This window comes from Helianthus annuus, chromosome 12 (assembly GCF_002127325.2).
Source record: "Helianthus annuus cultivar XRQ/B chromosome 12, HanXRQr2.0-SUNRISE, whole genome shotgun sequence".
NCBI lineage: Eukaryota > Viridiplantae > Streptophyta > Magnoliopsida > Asterales > Asteraceae > Helianthus > Helianthus annuus.
The window spans coordinates 89,570,607-89,588,423 of NC_035444.2; the positions used below are offsets into that span (position 1 = coordinate 89,570,607).

The 17,817-nt window shown below is 36.4% G+C and overlaps 2 protein-coding genes across 2 annotated transcripts; both read right to left on the minus strand.

Moving 5' to 3' along the window:
- Positions 1-3,479: 3,479 nt before the first annotated feature.
- Positions 3,480-4,988, minus strand: LOC110893226. The gene has a single exon (XM_022140342.1). The coding sequence runs from the start codon at positions 4,986-4,988 to the stop codon at positions 3,480-3,482; it is 1,509 nt and encodes a 502-aa protein (XP_021996034.1).
- Positions 4,989-15,301: 10,313 nt separating this feature from the next.
- Positions 15,302-15,736, minus strand: LOC110893225 (uncharacterized mitochondrial protein AtMg01250-like). Its single transcript, XM_022140341.2, has one exon. The coding sequence runs from the start codon at positions 15,734-15,736 to the stop codon at positions 15,302-15,304; it is 435 nt and encodes a 144-aa protein (XP_021996033.2).
- Between the last annotated feature and the right edge of the window lie 2,081 nt (positions 15,737-17,817).

Sequence of the window (17,817 nt, forward strand, 5' to 3'; positions counted from 1 at the left end):
ATTTGGTTTCATACAACCATCATGCAAAGTTTTGACAAGAATTCATTTAGGGTTTGTCCCCAAACCTGGTATTACTCCAAATTTCATGTTTACTGTCACTAATTCAAGCTAAACATTCAATTTCAATCATATGCAAAGGTTTGGATTGAATCAAAACGAACGAATTCGACATACCTTATGATCCCTTCGAAGAGGTGATCACGATTCTATGCTCGGATTTCGACATACCTTATGATCCCTTTGAAAAGTGTGGGTGTCGCCCTGGGGGTGTTCTGGTCGATCAGGCCTCTCTAAAAATGAGGGGTTTGATTTTGTATTTACTAATTTAGTAATTTATGTTTAAGTCTTTGACAATATTGGCCCCTCGATTTACTTAACATAACATTTTGTTGTTTTAACCCCATTGCAAGTTATTTTTAGACTTGTTAGTTAACTAGGTTATAACTTCCTAGTTGATAAATTCTCATTTATTTAAACTTTATAATTCTAATATAAAGTTTTATATTTTCGGGGTGTTACAAGTCCACCCCCCTTAAAAAGAGTTTCGTCCCCGAAACCGATTTACGTACCAAATAATGAAGGGTAGAGCCGTTGCATTTCTTCTTCGGATTCCCATGTAGTATCCGCACCCTTCCTGTGTTCCCACTTAACCTTCACTTGGTTGATCTTTTTGTTTCTCAAACTCTTCACTTTACGATCTAGAATTGAAATTGGCTTCACCGCATAGTTAAGACTGTTATCCACGTCGATATCATCATAGTGGATACGAGTAGTTTCTTCTGCTAAACATTTTCGAAGATGTGACACGTGGAATGTACTATGTATTCCACTCAACTCTTCAGGCAGCTCGAGACGGTATGCTACCTTACCAACCCGTTCCACGATTTCGAAGGCCCAATAAATCTTGGGCTCAATTTTCCTCTTTTTCTAAACCGAATTATTCCCTTCCACGGCGATACTTTCAACATTACCTTATCGCCCACTTGAAATTCTATTGGCCTCCTTCGTTTATCCGCATACGATTTTTGTCGATCCTGAGCTGCTTTTAAGTGAGTGCGGATCAAGTCGATTTTACGATTCGTAGCTCGGATTATATCAGTCTGAGCTAGCCCTCGCGGACCAACTTCTCCCCAACAAACTGGGGTTCGGCACTTTCTACCATATAACATCTCGTATGGGGCCATTTTAATACTCGCGTGATAGCTGTTATTATATGAGAATTCGACTAAGGGTAAATGGACATCCCAACTGCCCCCAAAGTCGATAATGCAAGCACGCAACATATCTTCCAACGTTTGTATTGTTCTCTCACTTTGCCCGTCTGTTTGGGGATGGTATGCAGTGCTAATGAACAGTTTGGTTCCCATTTGCTCTTGAAAACCACACCAAAAATCCGAAGTAAACCGAGTATCTCTGTCAGACACAATGGATATCGGTACCCCGTGACGAGCCACAATCTCATTGGTGTACACTTCTGACATCTTCTCTGATGTATAAGTCTCACGAATCGGAATGAAATGTGCACTCTTTGTCAATCGATCCATAACTACCCATATAGCGTCAAAACCACGGCTGGTTTTGGGCAGTTTGGTCAGCAGGTCCATCGTAATTTGTTCCCACTTCCAAACTGGAATGTCTAATGGTTGCAACTTACCGTATGGTTTCTGATGCTCTGCTTTGACTTGTAAACAAGTCAAATACTTCTCCACATACTTCACGATATCTCTCTTCATTCCGGGCCACCAATAATTTTGTTTTAAATCATTATACATCTTGGTCGCCCCCGGATGTATCGAATAACGAGATTTATGGGCCTCGTCAAGTAAAAGTGCTTTGACTCCACATGTATTTGGAACCCAAATTCTCCCAAATCGAGTTTTCAATCCTTGGTTGCCGTCCTCCAAGTCTTTCAACTGTCCTACTATTCTTTCCTTTTTCACATTCTCTTCCTTTATTGCTTCGATTTGAGATTTCCGAATTTGGTCAAGCAATCCCGATGTCACAACTAGTTGCATCGATCGGACTCGAATAGGCGTATAATCTGTCTTTCGGCTCAACGCGTCCACTACCACATTAGCCTTCCCGGGGTGGTAATGTATATCACAATCGAAGTCCTTGACAGTCTCTAACCACTGCCTCTGCCTCATATTTAATTCCTTCTGATCGAAGAAATACTTTAAGCTCTTGTGGTCGGTAAAGATAGTGCACTTTACCCCATACAAGTAATGCCTCCATATTTTCAAGGCGAACACCACGGCTGCTAACTCCAGGTCATGCGTAGGATATCTCTTTTCATGAGTCTTCAGCTGCCTCGAGGCATAGGCTATAACATTGTCTCGTTGCATCAAAACGCAACCAAGCCCCGAGTGCGAGGCATCCGAGTAAACTACCACATCATCTGTTCCATCTGGTAATGACAATACCGGTGCTTGAGTCAGTTTTTCCTTAAGTGTTTGAAACGCCCTTTCCTGATCCTCGCCCCAAGTAAACTTTTCTTCCTTGCGGGTTAATTTAGTTAATGGCATAGCAATTTTGGAGAAATCTTGTATGAATCCTCGGTAATAACCCGCAAGCCCCAAAAAGCTCCTGATTTCCGAAGGATTCTTCGGTGGTTTCCATTTCGCCACGGCTTCTATTTTCGACGGGTCTACTAACACCCCGTTGGCATTAATGACGTGCCCGAGAAATTGTACCTCTCGTAACCAAAAGGCACATTTCGAGAACTTTGCATACAATTTTTCTTTTCTGAGTGTCGCCAATACTTCACGCAAGTGTCTTGCATGTTCTGCTTCATCCTTTGAGTATATTAGAATGTCGTCAATAAATACTATCACCGACTTATCTAGCATAGACTTGCAAACCCGGTTCATGAGATCCATGAAAGCTGCGGGTGCATTTGTTAACCCAAAGGACATCACAAGGAATTCGTAGTGTCCGTACCGCGTACGGAAAGCCATCTTCGGTATATCTTCCTCCCTGACTCTCAACTGATGATATCCCGATCTAAGGTCGATCTTGGAGAACCAACTTGCGCCTTGTAATTGGTCAAATAAGTCGTCAATCCTTGGGAGGGGATATCGATTTTTCACCGTGAGTTTGTTTAACTCCCGGTAATCGATACACATGCGCATACTCCCATCGTTTTTCTTCACGAACAGCACTGGTGCGCCCCACGGAGACACACTGGGGCGAATAAACCCTTTGTCGAGGAGATCTTGAATTTGAGACATTAATTCTTGCAACTCTGAGGGTGCGAGCCGGTACGGCGCCTTGGCCACGGGTTTCACGCCCAGAATCAATTCGATTCCGAACTCTACCTCCCGTTCTGGCAGTATTCCCGGTAGGTCTTCCGGAAACACATCGGCATACTCACATACCACCGGTACGCCTTCAATTCTTAGTGATCCTTTGTCTGGTTCGTTTGCATATATCATGAATGCCCTACAACCGTGCCTCATGAGCTTGTAAGCTTTTATCATCTAGCACATAACAGGTTTACCCTCTTTCTCGCCATGTATGGTGACCGATTTCCCACTTGGAGATGTTAATTTTATCTCCTTGCGGAAACACATGACCTTTGCATGATGTCGGGATAACCAATCCATCCCGACCACTACTTGGAATTCTCCCATGGACATAGGAATTAAGTCTATGGGATATTCCTCATCGTCTATGCTTATTTTGCAATCTCGACATATATCACATACAAGGAAGTTTTTGTTGTCACCTATTTCTACCTCTAATGGTATAGGTAATTTTGTTAGTACAAAGGAAGGATGTCGAATAAGTCCATGCGAAATAAAGGATTTATTCGCACCCGTATCAAATAACACATGTGCAGGAACTGAGTTTATGGCAAATATACCTGAGACCACATCGGGCTCCGTTTTCGCCTCCACTGCTGTTAACTGGAAGGATCTTGCTTTTGCTTTTGGTGCCTCTGTGTGCGTACTCTTGTCGTCCTTCTTTCCGACCAACTCCGGGCACTCAGATTTCTTGTGACCCGGCTGATAACATTTGTAGCACACCGACATTTTCCCCGGGCACAACGCAGCCGTGTGCCCTGTCTTCCCACAAATAGGACACGGCTTGTCCTTAAATCGACACTCACCCTTGTGTCCCTTCCCGCACACTTTACAACTTGGCGTACTGCTCTTTCCTTCTTGTTTCTTTGATGAATCTGTCACGCGTGCCTTTTTCGTAGGGCTTGGATTAACCTCTTGTGCCCTTCTTTCACCCCTTTCAATTTGTTTCTTCAACTCTATTTCTCTTTCTCGAGCGGCGTTGATGATTTCGGTGAGGGTTTCGTATTTTGAGGGAGTCATGAACTCCCGATACTCCGCGCTTAGCATATTATAATAGTAATACACCTTTTGTTCTTCGGTTGTCACCAATTCTTCACAAAACCTTAGTTTGTCGAGAAAGATTCCCGTGATCTTGTCAATAGATTCGCCCTTCTGTCTAAGCTGGATAAACTCTTCTTTGATCCGATTGATAACTGCTTTGGGACTGTGATGTTTAAGGAATGGTACCTTAAACTCGTCCCATGTCATCGCCTTCGCCTCTTCATTACCAATCTCCTTTTTCTTATTATCCCACCGGTCTTTTGCTTGGCCCCTCAGTTGACCCGTTCCATAAGCTACGAAGTCACTTGTATCACAGTGGGTTCTCTCGAACACCCCTTCAATATCACTCAACCATCTTTGGCACACTATCGGATCCACTTCTCCGTGATAGAGTGGCGGTTTACATGCCATAAATTCCTTGTACGAGCAACCCTTACGCTCTCCCAATTTCTCCTTAGCTAAATTGGCATTATCCTCCAATTTCTTTATTCTTTCATCCACCACTGATAACACCGTGTTTTGGATTTTATCGATGAAACCCGACAAACTGTTCTCGATTGCTTTTCCTACCTCTTCAGCAATCACTTCTCTCATTTGCTCGGTGACTCTAGGCACCGCTTCGTCATTTCCCTTATCCGTCATCTTTGAAACTGAAATGTTTACATTTAAACGTTAAACATTTCATTTATAACATTGCTTCTTTTGTTTTGGTTTAGTCAAGTTCTCAACTTGCTTTAACCGTTCAAATTTGGTGCACTTCCTGGGTTTGAGTGTGTTAACACACTCTTCCCATGCACTTCAATTTCTTTCTCATTCATATATAAGACATAATTTGTTAACATAATAAGTTAATTCTTACCGGACGATCGATCAAGCTTGAACCGAACACTTTTGTTGACAACCTTAAGCTCTGATTACCAACTTGTAACACCCGTCTAATTTTCTTTAATATAACAAATATTCTAAAACATTTTAAATAAAACATGTTTAGATAACATAGATTTCATACATCAAGTTCACAAGTAGCGGAAAGCTTAGTCAACTGAAGACTAATTTTAAACATACGAAAGTTATTGGTTAATTGTTTACAATCCATAAAACATAGTCTATTAAGAGTTTAACTAATGCGGAAGCTTGTGGATAGTGTTCGGTTCTTCAAAAGCTAGCTCGATCATCTTCCGGTTAGTTCCATCATCACCTAAGGTCAAAACCACAACAAATATTAGTTTTAGTGAAGCTACAATAAGAATAACCAAGTTCCAAACATCAAACATCCAAGAAAAATAAAAATTTTCCGGATTGAAGGCGTCGCGTGACGCTAAGCGGCTTGGCGTCACGCCAAGCCCTGTTTTTCACAGACTGTTGTTGTTGCTGGTGCTGTACATACCCAGCTCCAAGCATTTTCAATTCCAACTTAAAAACACCATAACTTATGATCCGTAAGTCCGTTTTTAGTGATTCTTTTTCCTACACGACCGTATTTAAATTACCGACGTGTCTACCATAATTATTTTTCCGAAAATTTGGTTTACGGACTTTGTCACTAAAAGCTCTATATGGATATTCGACCCACTTTATTTACACAACTTTACTACTATACATTAGCATCTTTGAGGCGTTCTCACCCAACATCCGGGGCTTGACACCAATTGCATTTCCTTGCCAAATTTCCATGGCTTAATGCACTCGTGCTTGATGTCACTTTTGCTAAGTAATTAGACATCAATGTTACAATTCACACCATTATCCGACCAGTTGGCTCGTCATATGGAATTCCTCCAATGCGACGCCTACCAAACGGTTCTTTACCAATTTAACTATATTGGTTTAAGAAACAATCATGGTCACTATTGTCGTGACTCCTCTATTAACAACTAATCAACCCGTTTAACTATCTAGTGAAACTATCACTTTCTTAACAAGTCAAATCAAATCCCAAGACGTTAAGTTGACCCGTTTGATGTTCAAGTGAACTACGCCACTTTTGAACGCATCAAACGCATCCTTAGCGCTTCAATTTCATATATATATTCATTTAACTCAAAACAAAATGCACAATTTAACGAGACTAAAGTCACGTACCTTTAAAGCACACCTTTTCCACGAATATCTCCTCCGGCGTGTCCGCTCGATGTCCCGGATTCCTTGCCTAAAGAGTTCAATTTACAACAAGCTTAGAACTCTTTCTTAAGCTTTAACGCATCATTTTCTTAACATATTAAATTCTGCGTTTTATCAAACCTTTAACATTTTGACCCTAATTTAGGCGTTTCATTGAACACCTTGCGGGTCAAATTGCTACATGATCTAAACCAATTTCATGACTTGAATCTATCATTCCAATTAACTAAATGTTGATAATATGCACACATTTTTAACATCAACAATCCTAAAGATTGTTTCAAAATCTCAATTTACACTAGGCAAGATCCTAAATCCTAGTGTTTTACCAAGTTCAACTTACATAGCAATCACTTACTATAGTGATTTTGATTCATACAACCATCATGCAAAGTTTTGACAAGAATTCATTTAGGGTTTGTCCCCAAACCTGGTATTACTCCAAATTTCATGTTTACTATCACTAATTCAAGCTAAACATTCAATTTCAATCATATGCAAAGATTTGGATTGAATCAAAACGACCGAATTTGACATACCTTATGATCCCTTCGAAGAGGTGATCACGATTCTATGCTCGGATTTCGATTTCTAACTGATTTAGGCCTTCAATTTACAGTTTTTCTTGTGAACTAGGGTTTGAAAAGTGTGGGTGTCGCCCTGGGGGTGTTCTGGTCGATCAGGCCTCTCTAAAAATGAGGGGTTTGATTTTGTATTTACTAAGTTAGTAATTTAAGTTTAAGTCTTTGACAATATTGGCCCCTCGATTTACTTAACATAACATTTTGTTGTTTTAACCCCATTGCAAGTTATTTTTAGACTTGTTAGTTAACTAGGTTATAACTTCCTAGTTGATAAATTCTCATTTATTTAAACTTTATAATTCTAATATAAAGTTTTATATTTTCGGGGTGTTACAAACTTTTTGTGAGTTTTGATTTTCAAATTTTTGTGGTTTTTGATTGGATGATTGACTGATGATCTTTTATTTTTGTTTTGAAAATTTTTCGAGTTTTTATCATTTTGTTTTTGTTCTACATTCTTCTTCAAAGGTTTTTGCTTTGAACATTCACCTTTTTCAGTAGAATGTAAAACAGTTTCTTGAAATTTTTCTTTTAATTTCAAAAATATTTTCTTTTTCTCATTTTCATCATCAGATTTATCATCACAATCCTCAATTATGACTTTGTCATAATTTGTGACATTGTCACTTATTGGAATTTCATTGATCGGTTTTGGACATAAATGATTCAGAAATACTGATGAGGTTACAAAACCTTTCAATTTCTTTTCTAATTCATCAATTTTATTTCTAGCACACTCTACTTCACTTTCAAGTTGAGTGATTTTCTCTCGATGAGAATTTATTATTTTTTCATTATCAATTTTATTTTTATCTAAAACAGATTTTTCATTTTCCAAAACTTTTATTTAATTTTGAAATTCTATTTCTTTTTCTTTTAAATTTTTGTTTTCCAATTTTATCCAAAAATCTTCATTTTCTGAATATTTTATTTTGTTTTCAAAATCTTTTTCAGTTTTTCATTTTTCATTTTCCAAAAATGTTATTTTATTTTGAAGTTCTTTTTCATTTTCTTTCAAATTTTTGTTTTCCAATGTCAAACTCTCCACATCTTTCAAGAGTTTGACATTGTCTGCTTTGAATTCATCACATTTTGAGCACACAGTTTCAGAACTTGAAGTTTCACTTTTCTCGGATTCATCATTCTTTGAATTTTCTTTTGTCTCTGTCTTGTATGTGCCTGCACAAAAAATTTTAACAAAATCAAGAGGATTCATATTTTCATCAATATAACAACCTCTCTTAATGTCATATTTCATAACATTTTTTGCTGCAAGACACACATAAACTCTTTTCCTCATTTCAACCATCACATCCAAACTTATTTTTTCTAAATTTTTTTCTATGTCATTTATCAAAAACTTCTTTTTCTTATCACTTTCATACTTGTGCGTTTTAAGCTCATCAATGAATTCTCTTGAATAAAATTCTGAAAATTTAGAATCCTTTTTTATTTCAATCAAAAATTCATTCCACTCTGCAGGTAACGCATCTGCAAATTTTGATATTTTTTTCAGCATTTGTCATTCTAATCTCATACCCTTTTAACTATTCAAGTAAACATTCAAAACGGTTTTCTAACTTATTCACTGTTTCGTCTTTTTTACACAAAAAACATTCAAATCTTTTAACCCAACCTTCCTTTTTCATATCATTATAACTACTATCCAAATACCATCTATACCAATTATTTAAACTTTCAAGATAATCATTTTGTATTCGTCAAACATTTTTACCATATTTCAAACAACTTGATGTGATGTTTACTCAACACGTACAACCTGAAAAACTTTTCAAGCTAAATGAAACTTCTTTCAAACAAAATGGAATCAGTTCTGTTCAATTCCTGCGAAATGGAAATAACTTTTACACGAATTGACACTTTGGTGCGAAAAGGATCAACTTCAAACGAAATGGCTTCAAACGAAATAGTTTTCTAGATGATCATTTCGTGTGAAATGAAGAGCACTGTCAAACGAACTGATGCAATTTCAAGCGAAATGATCTACAATACTCGATTCGTACGAAATGAATAAATGTTTCACACGAAATGAGCTTTTCGTGCGAAATGAAGTTCAATGTCAAACGAAATGACACTTTTGAAGCGAAATGAGCTGATTTCGTGCGAAATGAGGTAAAATCCTTCCAATTCGTACGAAATGAAGGTATTTCGTGCAAAATGAAATCAACTAAATCAAATTCGCGCGAAATGAAATACTGTTTCACACGAAATGAGCTATTTCGTACGAAATGCTGCTGATGTCACATGTTCGATCTGTTTTTGACAAAATTGATCAAGTTCTAGGTCGATTTTAGGTCTGATTCTTTTAAGGATTTGTTAAAACTTTGTTTCGCACGTTATATGTGAAAATCAGTCCATTTTAACCGTAAAAACTTGATTAATTTAAAAAAAAAACATGTAGAAGAATGAGTAGAAATCAGAATTTTCGGTGTAATCGAGCTGAATCGGTAAGAACTCTTCCTCCTGAGCTCTGATACCACATGTAGGATCGTTTTCACGACCAAAACGAGTCGTTCAGAAGAGTTCTCTATCAATACGAGAGGCGGAAACAGACGTATTGATGTTGATTTAGCTTGATATACACATTAACTGTGTAGTTTATTTATCTGAAAGCGTTTTACAGGCTAGAGAGGCGGAAACAGACGTATTGGTGTTGATTTAGCTTGATATACACATTAACTGTCTAGTTTATTGATCTGAAAGCATTTTACAGGCTAGAGACACTTCGGCAGCACCTCGGCGTCCGGAATCAAAAGTCTACAAACGAAATAACAGAACAGGTATATATAGGCAAGTCATTCCACATGAAACAGTTCAAGCGAAATGGCCTGATCCATTTCATACGAAATGACAATCTCATTTCGTGCGAAATGACTATTTCATGCCTTTTCCTATTTTTCCCGTACTTCGTGCCCTGATCTATTATTTCTAGTACAAGACTCGATAGAAGACAAAGTCGACAGACATATGCACCAACAGTTTTTGTTTTATATTAAAGCTGGTTTACATTTTCAGTCACTCAAGTTCCTGTGTTTGTCTATATTTTATGCAAGTTCAGAGTATAGTCACTTAAGTTCCTATTTTGTCTATATTTTATGCCAGTTCAGAGTATAAGCTTTTTGTTTTTCTTTGCCTACTTTTTATTAGTTATATTTATTTATGAATGCCTAGGATCTATAGATTGTTGCTAAGACTATGGGGTGTGAAGGAGGATAGTTCTTAAAGGATAATCCGTCACATAGACGTCTACGTAAGCGGGTGTGGAGATTAGCCTAAAGGGGATGGACCTAGAGTGCGGGGATGAGCCATATATATATGTGTGTGTGTGTGTGAGAGAGAGAGAGAGAGAGAGAGAAATAAAAAGAACCTGGCCCGTCTTCTCTGTCTTGTCTTCGATGTTTGCGACGAGGACGTCCCGGGGAGGGGGGGGAGGTGTTCCGGCCTGTCTCCGCTCCTCGACGCCCTAGGGACGAGCCCCACACCCACGAGCCTAACTATCCATTCTTTTTCTTCAACTCATATAGTCTAGGGACTATCCTTGTAAAAATGGTAAACTTGGGGATGTCTGGTCTCATTCCCCCACCCCACCCCACCAAATACATACCCACACTGATGGATGCCATGTTTACTTTTAATTCCTCATTTTATTATTCTTGTACTTCCCCGCCTTTTTTTCCCTACAAATATTGATAAAAGAAAAAGATAGTGGAAAATGATTTTTTTATCCTTTAAACTTTTAAAAGTTTGAAAATGAAAGCCAAAAATCTCCATCTTATATTTGCTTTTTGTCCAAAATCAAGACAAGCTCATGCGGGCCATGTGTTTGTTAGATTTATACTGTTTTTCAATTATTATAGGGTTAAATAATCACCTTTTGAGGAACCAACTATCCTTAGTTGATGCATATCATCCGAGGCTAAAGATATTTGGGATAGAATCCAAGGAGAGGCTCACTTGTTAATGTAACTCATTAGAATTAGGAGGCATTTGTCGGTAGAGTTCACTAAAACAAATTTTAGATATTAGCACATACATTAAGCCAGAAAAAAAGATATTATATTAAATTATGATAATCACCTTGTATAAGTTTTATCTTAAAATATCTTGTTATTTGATGTAGGGTGTGTTGATATGTGGTTAATTTAAATATGAAACTTCACATGTATAGTGGTTTTTAGGTGCTTAGTTCTTTATTGATGAACCAATGGGGTTGGTAGGGGTGTTCTAAGTCCAAGTATTTTGAAAATTGGGCTTTAGGCCTCTAAATTAATAGGGTCTCCAACTTAAAATAAAATTATATATTTGGTTTGAGCTGAACTTATCTTTACACATACAAAAAATATACAAAAATACAAAAAAAATAAGTTAACTTCGCCAGTAATAAACCTTTTAGTTTATTTTGTCAGTCTCAAGCCCGGATAAAAGAGGGTTTTTTTTTCTCAAATAGTGTTTGTTTTTTGGAAAAAGGTATTGAGTTTTTGAATTTGCTTTAGGCCACCAAACTGGTTGAGCCAGCCCTGGGGGTTGGTGGGTCCATTGGCAAAGACAAATACTTTATGAACACTTAAGTTTGGAGGTATTGGGTTCAAGTCTCACAAACGAAAGAAATACAGAAATTCGCCTTTAATAAAAGTTCTTTATTAAAGAAATCCTTTAGGAACACTTAAGTTTGGAGGTTTGGTTACGTCACGAACGCCTAGATGATGCACATGCGGAATCTGGAAGTGGCAGCTCGGCTATCCAAATATTGAAGGGACAATTGCATATTTCCCCTTAAAAAACTGCTTAATTGCGTATTTACCCAATTTAAAATTAAAATTGCATATATCCCCTTCCTTAACTATTAAAATTGCATATATCTCCTTCCTTAACTAATATAATTGCAAATTTATCCATTTTGATTTATTTTATTAAAAACAAGTTATATAATGACTTTTTTTACCCTTATTTTTACTAAAACTTAAAAAAATACAAATTTATTCATTTTTACTAGTCTTTGTGGATTTTTCACAATTCTTTAAAAAATACATATTTATTCATTTTTACTAAAACTTAAACACTGAAATAAACCGCTAAACTAGTAAAAAATCTACAAAAACTAGTAAAAATGAATAAATATGTATTTTTTTTTTAAGTTTTAGTAAAAATAAAGGTAAAAAAAGTCATTATATAACTTGTTTTTAATGAAATAAATCAAAATGGGTAAATTTTCGATTTTATTAGTTAAGGTAGGGGATATATGCAATTTTAATTTTAAGTTGGGTAAATACGCAATTAAGCAGTTTTTTTAAAGGGAAATATGCAATTGTCCCAATATTGAAAGCGGAGGTAGTATACCTACTATGCAACACATCTCTATGTGTTGAATCGATTTACCATATCAAGTATTCCAGAGATTTGATCATGAGTACAAGTTTTAAGAGATACTATAACATGTAAATCAGTAAATGTATCAAATCCATGTTCAAAGACCAGTATATAGGGATTAACATAAATCATAAGTTGAACTCTAATTACAAACCACAAGTAATTTTTTTAACGACAAACTCACTTTATATATATATATATATATATATAGGGGATCGTTAAAATGAAAACCACCTCCAGTTGTAAGAACCGAGAGAACCACTTTCTAGCCACTAAATCTACAAGATGGATGGATGAGATTAAAAGTAGTTAAAATTAATATTAAATACTTTTTGTCTTATTATGTTTTTAATATTTTAATGCAAAAGGGCACTTTAGTAAAATTACTCTTTTTTGACTTTTTGTCTTTATTATTTTTTATTACTTTTTTATTATATTAGTTTTTATTTTTTAAATAGAATTTTTTTATTAAAAGCATTTTAAATTCAGCTTTTTAACAAAACAATTTTATTTTGCGCACTGTTTTTACGCCCGGCTTTTTCACGCGTCGTTTTTAACGCGCCGTTTTTACACCGGCCTTTTTAATGTGCCGTTTTTACGCTCCGTTTTAACGCGCCGTTTTTTACGCAACGTTTTACGCCTTTTTTTACACGCCGTTTTTTTACGCGCCGTTTTACGCCCCCTTATTCACGCCCCGTATTTACGCGTCGTTTTATCACCCGGTTTTTTACGAGCCGTTTTTTTACGCGCCGTTTTTTACACCCCGTTTTTTACCTGCTGTTTTTTTACGCACCGTTTTTTACGCCCTATTTTTTCACCCCGTATTTACGCGCCGTTTTTTTACAAACATGTTTTTAAACTTTTTTTACGGTTTTAAACTTTTTTTTACAGAAAAAAAAACTTTTTTATAATTTTTTTTACAAAAACTTTTGAACAAATAACAAAAATTTATATTAAATTTTTTTACGGTTTTAACCTTTTTTTACACACACGATTTTTAAACTTTTTTACTTTTTTTAAGAAAACGTTTTTTACAGTTCTAAACTTTTTTTTACAAAAAAACTTTGTTACCAAAAACTTTTTTAACAAATTTTTTTTTCATAAAATTTTTTAACAAAAGAAAAAAATTTATACGAAACCTTTTTTACGATTTTAACCTTTTTTTACAAAAACCTTTTTTTACACAAACATTTTTAAACTTTTTTTCATTTTTTACGAAAACATTTTTTTTGCGGTTTTAAAATTTTTAACAAAAACTTTTTTACTTTTTTTTTACAAAAACTTTTTTACAAAATAACAAAAAGAGGAGAGAAATGTGAAGAAAAAGAAATTGAAAATACTTTAAAAAGAGACTTTAATGAGGAGAGAGAAATGATTTGATGGTTTTGATTAAATAGAGACTTTAATGAGGAGAGAGAAATGATTTGATGGTTTTGATTAAATGACTATATTAACCTTTTGGTTGTCATTATCTGATTGGTGAAGAGTGGTTCTCACGGTTCTTACAACTGGGGGTGGTTTTCATTTTAGCGGTCCCCTATATATATATATATATATATATATATATATATATATATATATATATATATATATATATATATATATATATATATATATATATATATATATATATATATATATATATATATATATATATATATATATATATATATATATAGCCAGCAAGGGGCTGAAAAACAGAAAAACCAAACGATAAAACAGATTACATCATATCCAAAATATCAAAAACCTTACATTTCTCCCACACCAGCGGATTGAGCTTCGATCGGTTGCATATCCAAAGGAAACCATCCTCTTTAATCTGCTCCACCGTCTTGCTAATCGGAATGAAAATATCCTCGAACACCTTCTCGTTTCTAGCAATCCAAATTCTCCACACCGTAGCTATAGCTACCGTGTACACCACCCGTTTCCAAACTTTGTCTCTCGGGTTACGGTTAATGAGGTGTATAAGATCAATCAGATTGTTACTCGCTATGAAATTCAATCGGACCCAAGCCAATATGTTCCACCAAATACATTTGGCCCAAAGACAATTTACAAAAATATGATCAGGATCCTCGTCATATAACCCGCAACGAGGACAAAGGCTATCAACTAGAGAGATTCCCCTATGTATCAAACCCTTTTTAGAGGCGATCTTACCAATCAAAGCTCTCCAAATCAGGTAGTTCGCTTTTGGTGGCGCCCAATTGTTCCAATCGAAAACCAAGCTGTCATTCGCATCCTCCGTCGTGGCCTCTTCAATGTCGGTACGAACTTGTTTGATCGAAAAAGCCCCACCTGGGTCACTGCGCCACTTCCAGCCAGCCCCCTCTTCAATCAGAATTTCATTAATACTTATACCAATGTTTGACAAAGCCTTTTCGACCGACCCGATGTCCTTCCATACCCCCGAAATCGAATTTTTTTGAGGAATGATGTGAGGAGAAAGAATTGAACTGTTGCCACTATGGATAGCCGTCACCACTTGGGCCCAAAGCTGATTTGGGTTAGCTTTTAACCTCCACCACCACTTGGTTAACATCGCATGGTTATATCCTTGAATACCTCCTATACCCATTCCTCTGGCCTTTTTTGGATTTCAACAAAAACTCCCATCGAATCCATCTAAGTTTGTGCCCCGTGTTTTTTTACCCCATATGAATTCCCTTCTAATTTTTTCAAGCTTTTTGATGACACCTTTCGGGGCGGCAAACAAAGAAAGATAGTAAGACGGAAGGCTACCAAAGACCGACTTGGCTAGAGTCATACGGCCCGAGAAAGAAAGGTATCTAGCCTTCCATTTTGAAAGTTTTGAAGTGAATTTATCTAAAACCGGTTTCCAGAACTTGGCTCTTTTCATATTATGCCAATAGGGATGCCCAAATGCGTTAATGGTAGAGATCCAACTTCACAATTTACCACCTTAGCAAGACGAGCCACCTCGCTATCCAAAACCCCTATACCAAATAATTTGCATTTTCTGCAATTAACTTTAAGCCCAGAAATCAGGTTGAGCCACCTTAAAAGCCTGTTCAAAGCAAAAACGTTCTCTTTAGACCAGAGATCAATAAAGAGAACATCATCTGCATAGCACAAATGGGACAAATTCGGCCCGCTATTCGGAAGTTGGCATCCGTGATAAACTCCTAATTTGACAGCCCTTTGCATTAGCATATTAGTTACTTCCATAGCTATGACGAAAAGAAAAGGGGATAAAGGATCCCCTTGTCTTAAACCTTTCTTGAATTTAAATTCTTTGGTTGGCGACCCATCCACAAGCACCGATCCCATGCCGGAAGATAGACATCCCTTGATCCAGGAAATCCAAGTAGCTAGGAATGACATTTTCTCCATCATTCGAAAAAGGAATTTCCAATAAATGGAATCATACGCCTTTTCGAAGTCGACTTTGAAAATGAGAAGCTTCGTCTGGATTTTTTTGCCCATGCCACAGTTTCGTTGACAATAAGCGGACTATCTAAAATATTCCGATCACCAATAAAAGCCGATTGCATAGGCGACGTAATTTCGTTTAAAACAAGCTTGAGTCTATTGGCCAGAACCTTAGCAATGATTTTGTATAGTGTAACAACCATAAATTTGTTTCGCGATTTTCATTAAATAAATCACAATTACCGAGTATTTATATTTAAACTTCATGCTAAAATACTGGTTTATTAAAAACTTTTACAAATTAAAGTGATACCACCTATTGTGGTTTAATTCGCCGCTTTAGAATAACGACGAGACAACTTTGCGGAAGCTTCATTTAACGCGTGTTCGGTTCTTGCTCGACGCTTGATCTTCATCCGGGGCTCTCGACATTCACCTGTGTTCAAAACTAACTTTTTATGTTAGTTTTGATAATCAAATAAATGCGGGTTGGAACATCGAATTAAAGAAAATCAGGAAAATCCCAATATTAATCCCTTGATCCTAGAAACAAGAATTCAAATCCAGCCTCCACCGTAACTTACGGTGGTCACTGTAAGTTACGATGGCCCCTGATTTAATATGTCCCCACCGTAAACCAGTAGAGAACTGGTGTAATGATTTCAGCCCCCACCGTAACTTACGGTGGGCACCGTAAGTTACGGTGGCCCCTGTGTCAGCCCTTTCCTTTTTGCCGTTTTTGACACGAAAACATTCGTATCTTTCAATCCGCTTGTCCGTTTGACCTACCGTTTCTTCCTACGTGATTGTAATTTGATTCTCCACACTATGGAGTTAAAATCCAACATCCGGTTTAACAAAATTTCAGACTTTTAAATCTTCTGCTTATTACCTTTTTACCAATTTTTGACCCGTTTAGATTTTTATCAAACAAACATGTTTATTTGATCCTTAAACTCATGAAATTCATAATTTCCATATCTCCTATCATATTAATTTCAAATCACGGGATTCTTACATAATAAAAATCCGCTTACACTTAAGTTCTTATTTTGACCCGTTTAGAGCGAATTATGTACATTTAAGCATCAAACTCTCTCTCTCTCTCTTTCTACACTTCGTCTTCTCACTTTTAAATAGCCTCTTGTGTTCCACCACAACTATTTTTGTGGGGGATATAACATAACGAACCACATTCCTACTTTTTACCCTTAGGATAGTCATCTTACGTGATTAACCCGTTCATAGGCATTTGACCCCCAAAGTTGATGCCTACAACTCTTACATGTGTCTAAGAGTTACATGATGATAATACTAGTATCTAAACGACCTCTAAGGGTCGTTTGCCCGATTTACCTATCAAGGGCATTATCGTCAACTTATTTCCTCCTTTTACGACATAGGTCCTTCTACTAAGGTATTTGACCAACATTGCATTTTTAACTATAAATCTATATATATATATATATGCATACCTGGCTCGAGCCAACCTATAGACCCGTTTTATACCTCGCGTTAAATTAACCAATACTCTATGGCGTCGCAATTACTCAAATTGCTAATCGTTCCTGATAACATACAACTTGACAATCACATTAGTCAATATTGTCAAATGGTGTTATCATCACCATTTGACCCGTTTGGACTATAAGACCAAACCTTTACATAAATTAGAATAAAAGCATGGTTTTAAATTTCCAAATTCACCCATTTGCCCCGTTTACCATAAACCATGGTTTTTATCATTTATACTTGTTCCGACTTGTATCAATCGTGTCGGAACCCTTATTTTGGATATTACATCGTTCTCATTTATAGTTTATAAAGTAAATACGTGTCCTACAAAAGGGTGTAAGTTTTACTTACCTCATATCCAAGCTACGTTTTTCTTTTTCTTCTCGATTCGTTTGACCCGTTTCTTCCCAAGCCTCTACCTTGCTCATTAAGTGTCAAACTATCGTCATCATTCAAAGGTGGTT

Excerpts from the sequence above, each read along its gene's own strand:
- LOC110893226 (XM_022140342.1), bottom strand. The coding sequence starts at position 4,988 with ATGACGGATAAGGGAAATGACGAAGCGGTGCCTAGAGTCACCGAGCAA.
- LOC110893225 (XM_022140341.2), bottom strand. The coding sequence starts at position 15,736 with ATGGGATCGGTGCTTGTGGATGGGTCGCCAACCAAAGAATTTAAATTC.